The sequence below is a fragment of the Taudactylus pleione genome, unplaced genomic scaffold (genome assembly GCF_031769625.1).
Source record: "Taudactylus pleione unplaced genomic scaffold, aTauple2 ptg000329l, whole genome shotgun sequence".
Lineage (NCBI taxonomy): Eukaryota > Metazoa > Chordata > Amphibia > Anura > Myobatrachidae > Taudactylus > Taudactylus pleione.
In genome coordinates, this window is record NW_028284730.1 from 13,494,070 (window position 1) to 13,511,701 (window position 17,632).

The 17,632-nt window shown below is 43.2% G+C and overlaps 1 protein-coding gene across 1 annotated transcript; it reads right to left on the reverse strand.

Annotated features, from left to right (window-relative positions):
- Nucleotides 1-706: 706 nt before the first annotated feature.
- LOC148509388 (tumor necrosis factor receptor superfamily member 6-like) lies at nucleotides 707-17,402 on the reverse strand. The gene is made up of 9 exons (XM_088443270.1): nucleotides 17,222-17,402; nucleotides 12,708-12,804; nucleotides 6,223-6,354; nucleotides 5,624-5,738; nucleotides 4,525-4,613; nucleotides 4,242-4,343; nucleotides 3,540-3,559; nucleotides 2,915-3,029; nucleotides 707-1,137 (listed from the first exon to the last, which is right to left on the reverse strand). Exons 1-9 carry the CDS (start codon nucleotides 17,306-17,308, stop codon nucleotides 845-847), a joined length of 1,050 nt encoding a protein of 349 aa, XP_088299396.1. The 5' UTR covers nucleotides 17,309-17,402; the 3' UTR covers nucleotides 707-844.
- Between the last annotated feature and the right edge of the window lie 230 nt (nucleotides 17,403-17,632).

A 17,632-nucleotide genomic window follows, 5' to 3' on the forward strand; every position in this document is an offset into this window, starting at 1 on the left:
AAGGGCCCAGAGAAGCTCAGTGGAGGAAATGATGTTCCCTGAGTCTTGCATGTACGGAAAGCTGCCTGAGCTCTGCAATAACCTGGACCAGACTGGCTCCACCACCTGAGGGTACCCTAGGGCTGTTGTGGCCCTAACTAGGAAGTTTTATTAGGGAAGAAGTGCTGAAGGTATGGAACCTTTCATCATGGACCAGCACTGAAGTACAGCTCCCTTAGCTTCCCTGTGCCTAAGGAGAGCCTCATATGACACCACCCCCTCCCTGCAACCCTGTATCCACTTCTCCTAAGCAGGTCCAGAAGCCGGGGAAGAACTGCAGCTTTACCTGTCTCCCTGCTCCATAGGATTTGCTTACTTTGTTGCTGCACCTCTGGTGCATGGTCTGGTACCAAACTCTACCAAAGAGACAGTAAATGGGCCAGGGGGAGGGGGGGTTATAGGTTTCATAATGTTAATTTGTTGCAACTATGTCATAAAGCTGCGGTATGCTTTGTGACCATTTCAATCCCTTCAAGCCAACACATATTACACAAAAGATATTATAAAAGTAAAAAAACAACATCAGCCCCATTGACCAGCAGATGACATCCCCTATATAAGTTACATATATTTATTTGAATAACCTCTATGTAGCACACACTATATTCATACACACAGGCACCAAGCTGAAAGAAGACAGAAGACTGGATTTGATGAAAGTCTTTTTTTTTGGGTATTTAATTTTATGGTTTTTTGGGGTATTTCATTTTCATATTTTTTTTATAAATATTTATTTTTTGTAAAAAAAAATATTAACGCCGGTATAAATTATTATGTACACTATTTACATAGCTGAATAGTAATGTTAACTCTGGGTCTGCCTCATATACAGTTCATCTTTAATCAGCTGATCCATAATTTCATCAGCCACACTCCCCATCTTTATGGTGCGTAGAGTCTTCAACAAGTCATTGACGTCATAGTGATGTTCCTGGCGCAATTTGTTCAACATTGCGAAGTGCTGCTGGCCGGTGTTCCCGTGATTGTCGTGCTTAGCGTGGTAAATGTTGTTCGGATTCAGTCCCAGTTGTCGCATGAATTTTTCAAACTCTTCACTGGGAACTTTGTCCACAAAGATGTCCATTGACTTGATGGTAACTGAAAGGAGAAATGAATGGAGGCAGTATGAGAGTAAGGTTAGGTGCCAGTGTCACTAACATGTCACTACCTAGGAGGTTATCAGGGTATAATGGCCAATTCACCCATCTCTTGTCTAACCACTTTATTTATACATTACTGTTATGCTGGGTACATACTGGCCGACATATCAGTCGTTCAATTGAACGTCCGATATATCGTGTGCACGTCGGCCAGTGTGTACAGACGATATGTCTGAGAACGACCACCTTAGGTTAAACTAGTGTTTATAACAAACATGAATCTCATTAACCGCCTTAACTGGCAGCAGTGCTTCAGCTGGCAACGTCTTTAGCAGAGGAGATCCGTTCTGCACTTGTGCAGAATGAATCTCCTCTGATTCTTCGTACCTCCTCCCTGGAAGTGATTTGGCGGGTCTGTGACTGCCGACATCACTTCGGGAATCGTGCCCCAGAATGCTGTGCGAACAGTACTCCAGGGCGCTTGTGCCAGGGATCACAGTACGAAGAGGGAAACTTTGTTCTTAGGGAATCTAGCATCAGTGGGGGTGGGGGGCTAATAAAGAGAAATATGACTTTGGATGGGGTAGTGGGGGTTAAATAATAATAAAAAAACATACTGGTCACACGGTAGGAGGGGGCAAAGAAAAGGGTCTTTTTATAGGAGGGGGAGGGCTGGTTTAGAAAATATGGATTTTTTTTTAATACTAATGGAGTGTGGGGAGTATTATTATTGAGATTTATGACCCCTGTTGCCTATAGGGGCAGTTATTTTATAACGGGGGCCTATGGGCACAGGGGGATGGGTGAGTTGCAAAACATCCCCTAGATTTATATGTATTTTGAATAAAATATTGAAATATATTAAAAATTATTTTTAAACTTTATTAAATAATTAAAAAAAATAAAAAAAACATTTCTGAGCAGTTTTCTGGGAAAAATGACTAGTTATATGGTTAAGCATGCAGATATGAAGACATCACAGATTCACCCTCCGTAGTCATAAATGTTCTCTGCAAATAATTCTTACAAATACCATTATTAGGGCATCGTTATTCCACTGCTTTGTCTATTGCCCCTGCCTCAGGCCTAAGTGACATCAGAAAAACTATATATGTAACAGTAGATTATAGAGAAATGGTCAGGCACTGGACTTTGCAGCATTTTTATCCTAAGTCACACGTGTGCCAACAATGTAAACTATGGAAATATCAAGCCCACTGGGGGACGTGTCAGATTAATGCGTCACACAGCCTATGCTATATCGGGGGCAGGGGTAATCTAGGCATGCTCTCCTGCAATAAGTTTGCCAGAGTTCTCCTGCCACTTAGGGCGAGGGTGGGATACACCCAAAGAAATAGCTGTGGTCCTGGCTGACACTGACACCCATTATGTTATTAATAAAACACACAATGACTGGGCCTGGCGAGGCACGGCTAATATCATTACACTGCATTGTAACTACACATTGCACATGCATTCACTTGCTCCTCGTGAATTAAGGTGGAACTAATGGCGACCATGTGAATACAAATGCTGTGTTTCCAATGGCAGATTGTACCACACACACCAAAAAGCAAGTCTGCTCCGCTATGTGCATTCTCCTATCGCCACCTGACAGCATACAGTACCATACAGTTATAAATAGTGACCATAGGGATCAGCGATCCCTACATTCCACATGCTTATTACATACATTCACTGCAACGCCACTAACACTGGCACTTTTACACACTGAGCGCACATTGGGACGGGATGCTTGGTGGTCACCCACTTACTGGTTTCTCTCTGGTCTGCAGTCACTCCCTCCCTGAAGACCAGCTGGGTGTCGGTATACAAGAGATTGGTGCCGTCTGCGGTCTCATCAGGCTTGCGGGAATACATCATTAATCTCTATGTATATAAAACAGTCAGTGTGCACAATCTCATAGGATCTCAGATGTTTATTCACAAGAAATGTAAGTGACAAAAAGAACGGTGTATCCTAGTTGGTTTCCCTGTGTAAACTGACACGATATATTTGGGCATCACTCCATTTTACCCGTGTATCACTCTAAGTATCCCGCAGTAGACAGAATGATAGGTATGTAGGTATGTAATGTTTTCATTATATGCTACAGTGATTTTATGATTACATAACATACATTTGCATTAATATTTTATGATTGCATGCAAGCGCACAATATATGTATGTGTTTTATAATAGATCAGCAAGGAATGGATGGTAATGCTGTGGAAAGAACATTGATGAACCTGTAATACAGGTTCTGTGAATAAGGGCTCAGAGTCACTCGCTGATCATCGTTGAGTCACCCTCTATGCTCTAATCCCAAGTGTTCTTGGTAAAAAAAAAAAGCAATAACTGTAAGAAAATAATAAGTGTGCAATAAAAAGGCAACTTACCTTTGACCAAAGCTTGCATTCTGGGGGGAAAAAAAACAAAAAAACAGTGAGAACTAAACAGAGCTCTATTAACCCCTGTCCTACCAGGAGACATGAAGAATGTGGCTCTATTAACCCCTATCCTAGCAGGAGACATTAAGAACATGGCTCTATTAACCCCTATCCTACCAGGAGACATGAAGAACGTGGCTCTATTAACCCCTGGCCTACCAGGAGACAGAACATGGCTCCATTAACTCACCATCTACAATGTGACATACACATCATGGCTCCATTAACCCCTCTCCTACCATGAGTAAGACTCTGCTATGCCCGCTCATCCCGAGACAAGCAGACTATGGGCTTGATTCTGAGTCACGTCCGAATAAGCGTCCGTTAGTCTCTGTTCACGCAAGCTGCAACACAGACGCACCTACTTGCTACTTTGGACACATCGTGAAGCGCATACACACACCATGTTGTCTGACGCAAGTGTAGCTGGTTCAAAATCGGGAGATGCGTCCGTTTTAGCAGGTGCGTCTGACTCAGAATCACCTCCCATGGTTCCATTAACCCCTCTTCTACCGTGAGTATGACTTCATTAAGCCCTCTCATCCCCTAACACATGCAAATTATGGCTCCATTAACCTCTCTCCTGCCATGAGACATGAAGAGCAATGCCCATAATTGTGTGATCACATGCAGACTCCTGCCATCACTTACTTGTAGCAGAAGTCCTTTTCCTCACAACACAATAATATGTGAAACAGATCCCAATGCCGATGATGATGGGAATAATTGTCGCAGCAACCCAGATGATGGCAGCTGAAAGAGAGACCCAAGTGATCAGCGGTCAGGAAAGAGTGGGGTAAAGATGTGTAGTGTGGGGTGACTAGGGTGACTGGCGGTATGGAGCAGAGCAATCACTGGCGGGAATGGGGGCTGCAGAGTTACATGGTTAGGGAGACACTAATATGGATGATATGCTGCTGCTGCTGGGACTTACCGTTCCTGTCACTGGATGAGTCTGGGAGGGAACACTCTGTATCAGAGGTAGAATTGCAGGGTGCCTTAATAATCTGATCTGGAGGGCAGCTACAGGAAGAAAAGTTATTATGATGAGGAAATATAGTAATATAACAGCAATAAACCATTTCATTTAATCAGTGTAATTAGTCATTTGACCCCTCTGAGCGATGTTATGACGTTATACACTTACGGGGCAGAGCAAACACAGAGCGCTCCGGAGTTACGGCTCTGTAATTCTCTACCCGTATTATCACTTCTTTCCATTGTTATGTCGCCCTGTACAGTTTATGGGTCTAAATAAATTCCCACATACCAACTACAATGTGACTACACTTTCCTATGAAACTGCTCCATAGAGTAAGTATGTAGAAGGGTGGCATCTGGGAAGTTTTGGACAGCTCCCTCTCAGTAAAACATGTCCTCACACGGTACAGAAAACAGGGGAGGTCAAGGTCCATCCGGCCCCAAACCCCATTACTGGCGCCATCTTGTGCTGATGCAGAGTTTAATGCAAGTGGGTTTGATGAACATATCTTGTGAGTCTCCACGCATTGCAGGCTTCAGAGCGGAACATCCGCAGGCACAGGTGATGCAATGTTTTATGCAGCTCAGTCGCATTTCCACGTGTGGCTAATGGGCTTAGTGAATGCAATGCGGGAGCAATTACGTCCAACGTGCGCTCAACTCTACACCAAATCTTATGTCTCTACATAGCACTGCAACAGAGTTGCTATATCATGGCTGGCATTCAATGCCCTTGTGTATCCTGCTGTGCAATCTAAAGCTCTCCAGGTGTTGTGGAACTACAAGTCCCTGTATACCCTACCAGCTAGCAGAGCATGCTGGGGCTTACAGCTTCACAACACAGGTGTCCAGTCCTTCAGTAGAGGCTTAATAAGCAGCATCTGGTAGACTATGGCACATGGCTTCAGGTTAGAGGGGTGGTTGTATGCTATATAGCGGAAGGAGTTGGGGTGATGTTTTCTGAGTTATCAATGCCTTTAGTGGTATGTGGTGAGCACAAAAATTGTGTATGTGTGTGTATGTGTGTGTGTAGCTATGTGCTGACCCCTCACCTTGTTGTACAAGTCAGGCAGATCTCGCAGGGATGGTCTGGAGGACAGAAGGTTCCCTTCTTGCAGTGGCATTGGGTATTCTTAGTGGTGGTACAGGGAGACACCTCTTCCTGATCTGTAATGACATACGGTATACTTTTACTGTAAATCTGTGGGTCCTATATCTAGACATCTCAGCCTGTGAGGAAATGGCCACAGAGAACCAAAACACGACACAATCATTAATGACTATAGATTTGTGTGTTTCTTAGACAAAACCAAATTCACAGGAAGCTAATACAAAGGTAATTTTATTCACAGTAGCGTTTTCCATCTCTAGGCCGGTAACCCCGCTGTATTTAATGACCTGGTCAAGACGGCTAATGACGTACAGCAGGTGCCTAATGAAAGAGCCAGCAGAGAGGTCACAGGGTCACTTGCTGTAATTCTACCTGACAGCACAACATCATTCCCTATATTCTTCACATTCCTCATAAATAAACCCCGGAGCAGAAATATAATTGACGCTATACATACGCTGTGTTTATGAATTTTTAACCATTCACAATGACTCCTTTGTGTACAGATTGAGTTTCTGTATAGGAATAGAAGGCACTCACCATCACGACACCTAGTACATGTAAGGCAATGATTTATTCCCGTGGGATGTTCACTGTAGGTTCGTCCGGCATGGCAATTCGTACATTTTCCCCGAGTATCTGGTTCCATACAATCTTTTTCAACAAAAGTACCTACAAAGGAAGACAGGTTTAGAAATATTAACATGACAGGTGTATAAAAATGGCACTACCAGAATTACGTAAACCCAGTCTGTCTCTTTGTCCAGCAGATGAGGTCCATCCATCTTTCAAGATCGCCTAAATCTGCCCAAATGTATGGATGCTTATTGTTGTAAATACATTTTGATTGTCATCTCACTGGGAAGATCATGAATGTGAAAGTTATGTGGTATATTAAATCCCAGAGCCGTAACTAGACTTGTTGGTGCCCTGTGCCAGAAAGGTGCCCCCCTTATTTTTCAAAGGGACATAATGCACTCAAAAAAGGGGAATGGCCTCATGGGGAAGGGCCAGGGAAGTGATAGGAGAGGCCAGGAGATGCTGGGGATGAAATAAGAGGAAGCTATAAGTGAGAATGATAATAAACAGAAATTTGACAGGCCCAAACAGCGCCCCCTGACCTGTGGTGGCCTGTGCGATGGCACCGGTCACACTACCCTAGCTGCGGCCCTGTTAAATCCGTCCTTACCTTATTGAACAGAGCAAAGATATCACTGCTGAGACCGGACTACTGTGTCAAAGTCTTATAGGAAAATAATGGGCTCACGCACACATTAAGGTTAGCGTATTTCACAGTCCTTGTAAACATCCCTGTAAAATGATTGTGTGTCTACTATACTGGTGGGTTGACTGGTAGTCTGGAAACTGGTATTGTCAAAACAGCAAAACTATCATTTCAAACACCGTTCTATTCTAGTACAAAACCCCTTCAATAATGTCAATGTTACAGTTTTTCTCTTAAAACCCTGTTCGATGCAACCTCAATTATGTCTTAAGCTAATCATGAAAATCAAAGGGACACCAGGGGGCATCAATCCATTCCCATAGGTGCGAAGTGGCGAGTTGCCGTTGCAATGGCACCACACAGCCCGATCTCGCCCTGAACTCACAGACTTTTGCGTGCAGCCCTATGGGGCTGCCAACAGAATTCAGCAAATCCGGAGGTGCCATAAAGCTGTGTACACACTCTAAGCGAAATATGTCGCTCAATCAGCCGACGAGCTACATGTTGCATAGTGCATTGGTGGTTGTGTACAGACGATATGTCTATGAGCTATGTCGTTCACAGACATATTGCATCTGTCCTGCAGCATAGTCGATATTTCTTGCAGATATATCGGCACACCTGGCTATGTGTGCGGACAACCAGTCGACCAAATCTCAGAAAGAGCTGACACCAAACAGTTCCTTAGGAGCAGTAAATGGTTAATTCACCAACAGGTATCCAGGATCCACAACCGGCCGGGATTCCTTTCCAATGGATCTGTCACCGTATTCAATCAGCGGGGTCCTCCGTCCATAAACACCAACGCGTTTCCACCCTTCTACTAGGGTATTTTTCAAGGTGTAGCAGCAAGCTGAATGCTGCTATATCTTGAAAAAGACCCTAGTAAAAGGGTGGAAACGCGTTGGTAAATTAACCATTTACTGCTCCTAAGGAACTGTTTGGTGTCTGCTCTTTCTGAGATTTGGTAATTGTTACCTATTCAGCTATTAGGGGACTTAGAAGTCCATGCAATTCTTTGTTGTTTGTACTATGTTTTAATTTTATTAAATACTGTGTTACACTATATATACCCTTTTTTTCTTTTTTGGGGTTTTATGATGATTTACTGCTGAAAAAGATTGAACCAAGAACCCTTTCCTTTTTAATTGAGGACCACCATAAAAGGATTTGATTTTATTACCACTTACCTTTCTAGTATGGTTTGGAATGTTATAACTATATTTCATGTGATTGCGCTGGTGAACTGTGTCTATCCCATTTCTAGGCAAATTTTAATGTCCGCCCAAAGGTTGTTATGTCAGCGCTGACACAACGAGCGGCATATTTATAAGTGTGTATTGTCTTACAATTGGCCGCTCATTCTGCAGTCCCTGGGTCGGTGGATATGTCGCCCAGGTGTGTACCAAGCTTAGGTGTGACATGTAGCTGTAATTACTCGCGGCTGATAGGGTACACCTCTAGGACTGCCTTTATTACATGTATCACATTTGTGTATTTGATTTTTTATTATTATTATTATTATTATTATTATTATTATATTAGCAGAAATGTCCCTAGAAAAGTTATTCCAATTAAAAGAATAGAACAACAGCTGATCTCTAGCATCTCTGAGGTGGCAGCAAAATGAAGTCATCTTGCAGGGAAAGAAAGAAAGGCTAAGCAGGGATCGCCCCTCTACATGGTCCCTCTTCACTCCGATATCTAAGTTAGATAATTTAATGCATGCACCCTTACCAGTGGTGATCATCAAACAATAACTCCTAAACATTACTAGGTCCAGTGATGAGACAAGATCTCGACCCATCTGGGTTCAGGAAAGTAAGGTAAAGCAATGGTCACTCACATTTGAAAGAAGGGAGCCCCCTCTTCCCAATGATGTGGCCCCATAGTAGTTATTGTCTGATGAACATCTCTGAACACCAATCACACCCCTTAATCTACAAAAAACATTATTTTTCCAGAGATGATGGAGGGCACTAAACGTGCCATATATCTCCCATGCTGGCACCTGCCCACTCAAGTCGATGCCTTTTATAGTTTGCCAAGCATTACAGCACTTTATCACAACATGGCTCTTCATAAATGGCCTCCACTGTCTGTACTATGTGTACATTGTATGTGTACTGTACATATTATATGTACATTAGAAGCTCACTGGACAACATTATTAACATTGCCACCACAAATGCAGAAACTGAGAAAAGGTGATGCCCCCTTTAGTCTTGCAATGTTTCGTGAGGTTCCATATTATATAATAATTATATTGGGCACATATGCAATGTATACCATGTATAGGTCATTGATGATGTGGGTATTGTTTGGAAAAAGTGTATCTAAAGTTCATTTCCCAGCATTGATAAGTAGTGGGGTGAGGTTAGAGAGGTAGTTTGGATTGGGTTACTAGATGTACTTGACTGTGGGGGTTCCGAAATTACAAAATAAAACTGACCAATAAAATAACTAAAGCTCTAAATGACCAATATCACAATGTCCCTGTCTTTAACTGCACTTGAATTTGTTTCTACATTATTCAGAAACTGTTTCTGCAATTTTGATGTTTTAACTCTTCTTGACATATTGTGAAGAAAGCATTATAGGAATAAACTGCGCTCTGATATTTATGTTGGAACATAGGAATAACACATGTGCAATAGATAAATACAATTTAATGTCTTAAAAAATAATATTAAGAAATAATAACATAACACACACAAAATGTACATATATAAAAACCAGTTGTCACATATAATTCAGCTAATATGCCATATTAAATATAGACAATATAGGAAACATGAAATGTGAATAGAAATATAAGGAGTTGATCAGGCTCCAGTATTAGTATCTCAATCCCTAGTACTGCAAAAATATAATAGGATATGTACCAAAAGCAGTCCCGGATAATACAGCTAAGAAAACCTATTTAGGTGTGCTTAGCAATAGGTATAATAACGAAGGCAATGGCACAGCCTATAGCTAATCGGTAGCTCTCCCCCTCATAAGATAAACATGGATAATTTGAGCCTGTTATAATGATAAGGCCAGTTACATATGACAAAATCCCAGGCAATAAGGGATAACTCAAACGAAGATGTAAAACGCTGAGCATACAGTCCAAAAATGAACCTGTATCAAGGATAGTTGTTGGTTCCTGTAAAAGTGTAGGAGGACATACAACGAATAACTGGAAACTAAGATGTAGTAAGAGCCAGCTATATATATATATATATATATATGTATATATATATAGCTGGCTCAATGGTGAAATCAGCTAATACTGGAAAGTCCGGTTCTCCATTCACTCATACAAATACCCCGCATATCACAGCCCTTGTACCCACTCCTTGCCAATAATATGAGTAACAGGAAAGAAGACGGAAGTGTGTGCAAAGATATGGGATAGTCACTGGTTGCAGCCAGAATGTGCTTGCGTGTCTTACATATTATAGAACACTGGGCCTGATTCAGCTTTGGGACTAGAGTAGGATATAGCAGTTAACTGATCATATTGGTGAAACCTTGCTGTACTGCAGGTGGGGCAGATTTAAAATATGCAGAGATTTAGATTTGGGAGGGAGGTGTCCAAACGGAATTGGTATGAAATACCGCCGGCCCCATGGCCGGCGGTTCGAATCCCGTCAGCGGCAGCCCGACATCAGCAGAGTTCCGAGCAGCGGCAGCCCGACAGCGCTGGAAATCCCGATCGTGGATAGGTGAGTATCTACTAACCAAACCCCCCTAACCCTCCTTAGGGGTGCCTAACCCTAACTTCCCCCCCAACTGCCTAACCCTAATCCCCCCTCTAAGTGCCTAACCCTAACCACCCCCTTCCCCGCTGCCTAAACCTAAGTCCCCCGGGGGGGTGCCTAACCCTGTCCCCCCTGGGGGTGCCTAACCCTAACCCTCCCTCCCCCTAGCCTAACCCTAACCCTCCCAGGGGGGTGCCTAACCCTAAGTCCCCTCCCGGAGCCCTAAACCTAACCCTCCCCCCCCGCGGCTGTCCGCTCGCGGCGCCCGGCATCACTACGATCGTGATGCCGGGCGCCGGTCTCCCGGCGTCGGGGAAATGCGGGCGTCTACATCTAGATGCCCTGCATTTCACCCTTGCCGGGATGTGACAGTCGGGAAGCCGGCTGCCGGTATTTAGGCAGTCGGCTTCCCGATTGCATCCCGTCCAAACTGACATCTAAAGTGCAGACAGTGTAATAATACAGCTGTGCAGTATTTGTGGGCTACATACAAAAGCAGCCAGTATTTACACTACATGCAAAATAATGTATGTATTTACACCCCTTGCATTGCAAAATGGTTTGTCCAGGTACACAGTTACGTGCTAATTCTCACTCAATTCAAAGCTGAATCAGGCCCACTGTTCAAGTTATATAGGTGTATAAGAAGAAGTATCTGCTCAAGTGTATGAGAAATAATTTGCACAGGTGTACAATGAAGAATAGTCTGCACAGGTGTATGAGGAGGATTAATTTCTACAGGTGTAATAATCTGCACAAGTGTATGAGGAATAATCTGCACAGGTGTACGATGAAGAATAATCTGCTCAAGTGTATGAGGAATAATCTGCACAGGTGTATGATGAAGAATAGTCTACACAGGTGTATGAGGAGGAATAATCTCTACAGGTGTAATAATCTGCACAAGTGTATGAGGAATAATCTGCACCGGTGTACGATGAAGAATAGTCTACACAGGTGTATGAGGAGGAATAATCTCTACAGGTGTAATAATCTGCACAAGTGTATGAGGAATAATCTGCACCGGTGTACGATGAAGAATAGTCTGCACAGGTGTATGAGGAGGAATAATCTCTACAGGTGTAATAATCTGCACAAGTGTATGAGGAATAATCTGCACCGGTGTACGATGAAGAATAGTCTGCACAGGTGTATGAGGAGGAATAATCTCTACAGGTGTAATAATCTGCACAAGTGTATGATGAGGAATAATCTCTACAGGTGTAATAATCTGCACAAGTGTATGAGGAATAATCTGCACCGGTGTACGATGAAGAATAATCTGCACAGGTGTATGATGAGGAATAATCTCTACAGGTGTAATAATCTGCACAAGTGTATGAAGATGAATAATCTGCACAGACATAAAGCGTCGGCTGTGCTGCACAGCCGATACCCAATATATTGGGGCATCGTGCTCTGTGTAAGGGCGGTCGTCTGACTTGCTGCCCACCCAGTTGTGACATCAGTCACGACGAATCGGGTAGTTTGTATGCAGAACATATGTTCTGCGCAGACTGCTGATATAGGCTCATCCTACTATCCCTTTAAACCGGGATACCCATGGATTACACAGGTTCTGTGGCTCATTAAAACCAGATGAAATCCAGGCATGAAGTCAGCCAGCCACAGAACTTGTGTAATTCATGAGTGTCCCGTTTAAAGGGATAGTATGGTAAGCTATACTGCAGATCAGTCCTTATAAGAGCATGTTTTACAGATCTCCTCAGTATCACAAATGAAATAATTAGCTCCACTTGTGGATTCCTTCAAATGTGTCAGCCTGTGATGAATACACCTGTGCACCAGCTGGGATATCTGGAAAACATGCACTGTTAGAGGTTGCTAAGGACTAGATATAGGAAACACTGATTTAGACCAATTCATCTCTGTAGAAGACTCAGGGAATGTGGCTATATTTAAAAACATAAAATGCAGTAACAATAAAACTTCATATTTTTTTTAAATGAAAATATCCTATCAAGAGGATTCTGAATTAATAATATCTCAGAAAGTCAGTAAGAGAAAGCTACACAGGGGAGGGGCATTACCTGGAGGACATCGGAGACAGCGGATGTTTCCGTTCATGTAGTAGACATCATCATCTGACAACCTTACAAGGGGCCAGCTGTATGAATGAGGTAGCACCTGCGGATGAGAGATATCACGGTGAGTATTTTTGCCTCTACTACACCTCTGTGCCCTTAAACTAGGTACACAGTAGGAGATTTTTTGATCAAACCGATAATTGGGACGATATGGGTCCCGATATCTGTGCTACACACTGTACAATATAAATGAATTACCCGGAGAATTTCAGTGAATTTGCATGTATGCCCTCACGGATGATGGTAATCAGGAAATAGCATAGGGAATATCAGCAGATTATGGAGAATGCACACACACTGCCTGATATCAGGAAACGGAGGCCCAGATTTTCGATCTTGACCGACAGATCGGATAATAAAAGGAATGCGATTGTGGGTGTTTTCTAACCGTTTTATCAGTGAAACGCTGAAACTATACAATAATATGGCAAATCGGCCCAATAATTGTATAGTGTGTACGTAGTTTTAGTCCTTATACAGCATACATCTGTCAGCTTGCCATACAGCTGCTGTGGGCATTATTTTAGTCCATAGGAAAGCAAGACGCAATGCTCACATAAGGGCAAAACAGTGATTGCAACATCTTTATTCACAAAACACAAAATCCTTGGAGGTACATGGCAGTAATCTGTCACATACACACACAGCGGAAGCATCGATGGCAGCCTGCAAGTTCCCTGCTAGCCCCGAGCCCTAGAAGTAAATGAGGAGCTCCCCACGTCGGTAATAGAAAGTAACTTTGTGCTTCTCAGGCTGTACATAGATAAGTGAGGCCTCATATACAAAATGGGTAAAACCACAGTACGTTTTCTCATGTGTGTACCGCTGAATACTCTGCATGGTGGATGTAGCTAGAACACCTGTCATTATACAGAGTCTGGACCCCTATGGCAGAACCAGCCCCCTATGCCCACTGATAGCTTATACTGTGCACCATGCTATTTAGCGAGTATGGAGATGGTGTTTATCACATTGAGAAATTATCTCTATAGTGACAAGTGGTCTTAGCTACCTCTGCCATATGGTGAAAGAGTTGGCTTCGTTAGACAAGACCACGGGCACATGTTCAGGGCCTGACGGTTCCTGCCATTACCAGGTGGGTGCATGGTAGTCAGTGCCTATTATACGCAATGAGCCTCTCTCAGCATATCCTCTATATAGAACACCTGTGATTTCCTGATCAGAAATACATGGCATTCCAGAACGCATAGGTGCCCTAGCCCTAAGGGTAGTATCATTCGTTTGCCTTCTTCCTCCAGTGCCTTCCCCCAATTGATAGGAATGGGCCTTGCCTAAAGACCGACACATTTTCTACGCAAGCAGCATTTTTAGAGCTGATTGGAAAATATCTAAGGCAAAAAAGTGCGTCATAGAAGTTTACTTCAGTACATTCACACCTGGCACAGGAGCAGGTATACAGCTGAAACTGGTTCTGTGGGAATTGTCAGGCAGCAGTTTTCCTGCTCGTTGAGATCTTGAAGAGTTTTCTGTGTTGTGTGAAAAAATCAGTCATGTGACACCTGATAACAGGCGAACGGCACAATGATCCCTAGGCTCGTTGCCAAAGCTTCGGCATTCATTCCATTAGCAAATATTATTTTTTTGGGAGGGCACAAGGCTATAGGAGAGATCAATGGTCGCCTAATACAGCAGCCTTGCTTTGGCAAAGACTGAATGGAGTTCTGAAAAGGAATGATCGGTTTCTGTTCTATTGTAACTTGTATTAGGGCTACTACAGTAATAATGTCTGGTAAAGATAAGTACAAATGTGTGCTGAAACTCTATAAAGTTGCTTTTGTTTTCAAAGGAAGCGCTTTCTAACAGGGGTGAGCAAACAAGTCCGGACATGTCCTGCTAGCTGGAGAGAAGAGCCTCAGGTCGCTTTACGTACTAAGCGGTGGCTCTAGAAAGCAGAGTATAAAACACATGAAAATAACACTCTGGTCTCTATACATATGGGACTCGATCCAATTAGGTCCAAGTTTGCAAATGAGAGTTTGTATCGTGAAGCGTGCACACTTCGCACTAATGCTCGCTCTCGAGAAACGAGCAATCCAATTAGAAGGGCTAATTCGCACTACTAGCGACAAGGGTCTGCAAATGTTCTATAAAATGTGACTTGGGAGAAGGGCAAGAAAAAGTGGGGGAAACCAACCTGGACCAAAAAAGTGACAACTGAGATAGGACCATATAGAAGGCTGTTAGTGGTCATAAGAAATTACTGGCGTTCTTAAAAGGCGTCAAATGGCTGATTTTTGCAACAGTAAAAAAAAAAGATAAAAAAGCAAAACCTTATTTTTTTAAAAACACAAATGAATAAATGATTTTGGAGGGGGGTGGGGTGTCCAAGATGTTCTGAAGCAATCTGCTCGGGCGTTGGTGCGCAGAAAACCCCACACATTACTTTCCTCTGGAAAAGCAATGCAAATTTGGAATTTGCCATGAAAAAGCTCGCACAAGCCAAGTCACACCTAATTGGATTGAGCCCATGGCTTTTTGGAGCTTATTTGAGGAACTTTATTGCTTCAGAAATGCTTTTTAAACATTTTTAAACTAAATACCTATTCACTTTTATGGGGATCCCTGATTTTGGATCCAGTCCACACCAGATAGACTCTATACCCAAGACATAGGCGGTGCATCTATCAATGCCATCATCTGATCTGAGGCCACAGACTGTACTGCGATGTTGTATGCCAGTGATTGCAGGTGATAATGTTCATTTTAATTAAATGATGATGAATAGGACCCTTAACCTGTTGTTTTATACTGTAGAGTAGGCCAAGAGAATGCCATTTTTTGTAACTTCTAACATGGCTGTGGGAAACCGAGGACTAAAGGCCCCCACACCCGAAGCGATATAGAGGCCGATCCTATCCTATAGTACCGTGTGTACCCAGCTTAAGGGGCTTATGTATCAAGCTGTTTGGTACATAAAATTATGCAGAAATTTCGGTTTCCCCTGGGAAGTCTTGACTTCTACAATTTACCAGGGATATATCTCGCAGGGACTGTGGTTAGCGCAACCATTATCCCTGAGAGTTTTCCTTTGTACATAGACGAGATCTATTCATTAACAATGAAAATATCTCCTGCGAGATAGATACATAATAATCACAGCAGTACCGCAATTATTAGTACATAGACCCCTTGGCCTTCAATACGAAACAGATACTATACAGAGAGAATTGCATTCAACATAAAGGTGCAGTTGGTCAATACATAACCAAATAAAAAAAAAAAAATACAATAAAACGAAGCAGACACCAATGTTAAAAACTTCCTGGAACATTTTTATTACACAGTGAGGGGTGCCTGGAAAGTGGCGTAGCACTGTGCGATATGATGTAATACATCCAGATCTGAAGTGACTTATATTCCTACTAGTCGTAAGGTTACCTTTCAGGGCACTTTACCTCTTAAATTAATCAATATGAAATCAGATCAGACTTTATATTGCATACATTTTTTATAACGTTTCTCCAAAGTGAGGTGAGAGAATTCCTAAACTCAAGTCATCAATCAGCAAATGGGATAATGTCAAAAGATATAAAATTACTTTTTCCCCTACACCCACCCAAAAAAAAGGAAGCAGCACAGCAGGCAGGGAGGTCAGTGACTGGAATCGGTATGAATTACCTCTGGACCCCTGGCCGGCGGTTCAAATCCCGACAGCGCCTGGCCGACAGAGGAAGAAATCCCAATCGTCCCTAGGTAAGTATTCACTAACCTAATCTACCCCCTAACCCTCCCTTAGGGGTGCCTAACCCTAACCCTAACCTTCCCCCTGTGCCTAACAATAATCCCCCCTCTAAGTGCCTAAACCTAACCCCCCCTTCCCACCAACTAAACCTAAGTCCCCCGGGGTGGGTGCCTAACTCTAACCTCCCCCCGGGGGTGCCTAACCGTAACCCTCCCACCCCCTAGCCTAACCCTAACCTCCCGGGGGGGTGCCTAACACTAAGTCCCCCCCGGGACCCCTAAACCTAACCCTCCCCCAGCAGCTGTCCACTGCGGCGTCTGGCATCCGCTCGATCGGGATGCCGGGCGCCGGTCTCCCGACGTCGGTCAAATGACAGGCGTCTAGATTTAGATGCCTGTCATTCTTCCAACCTCGGGATAACAATGTCTGGAAGCCAGCAGTCGGCATTCCATCCGCCGGCTTCCTGAACGTATACTGTAAAAATAAATTTCCTATTGTAAAATAAAATAATGAACTTAAATAAATAAACAATAAATAACAATTTCAATTTATATAAAGTCAAGTGGCAGAACACAATTTGATGTTATTTACTTATTAATCTGAACGTTGAGTTCACTTTTTATCTCTCAGTAGATTTTAGTTGCCTTTTAATTTGCACTATTCTGATTTCTGCTCATCTGAGCGACCTACATACAGTATATATGTATATATTATAGTTTCTCCTCACTAGCCCTCCCGTGTTACAGTAACTCACCAGGAGGAGGAGGAGGGGGAATATCGTGTCTCGCCGGCTCAATCCAAATGTCACATGTCCGAGTGTCGCTGCCCCAACTGGGACCATGGTTAATGGGAGATCCCGCCGCAAAGTGTCACTATCCCTGCGGAGGTCAGCGCGAAAAAGTTGTACAAGAAACAATCCAGAGCAGAGCAGAGCAAAGTCGCGGGTCCGGTGCACACGAGCAGTCACTGTGACATCCAATGTACTATACTGAGAAGATTAGTTTTATAGGACGCCTGCGCCCAGCCCCAGTGGCACCACTCTCCTCCCACATCACCACCACATGCACAACCTGCTGTCACTTCTTTAGTAGTCTCACTCTCTAGTAAGTTATTACGATCAGGAGTCACAGGCAGAGCTTTGCATTCTCTCCACAATTGAGCATTA

What these genes read in the sequence shown, in the direction of transcription:
- LOC148509388 (XM_088443270.1), bottom strand. Translation starts at nt 17,308, where the DNA reads ATGGTCCCAGTTGGGGCAGCGACACTCGGACATGTGACATTTGGATTG. An exon ending in CTGTCTCCGATGTCCTCCAG is followed by an intron (nt 6,355 to 12,707) that starts GTAATGCCCCTC and finishes CTTCCTTTGTAG; the next exon opens with GTACTTTTGTTGAAAAAGAT. An exon ending in AATGCAAGCTTTGGTCAAAG is followed by an intron (nt 3,030 to 3,539) that starts GTAAGTTGCCTT and finishes TTATATACATAG; the next exon opens with AGATTAATGATGTATTCCCG.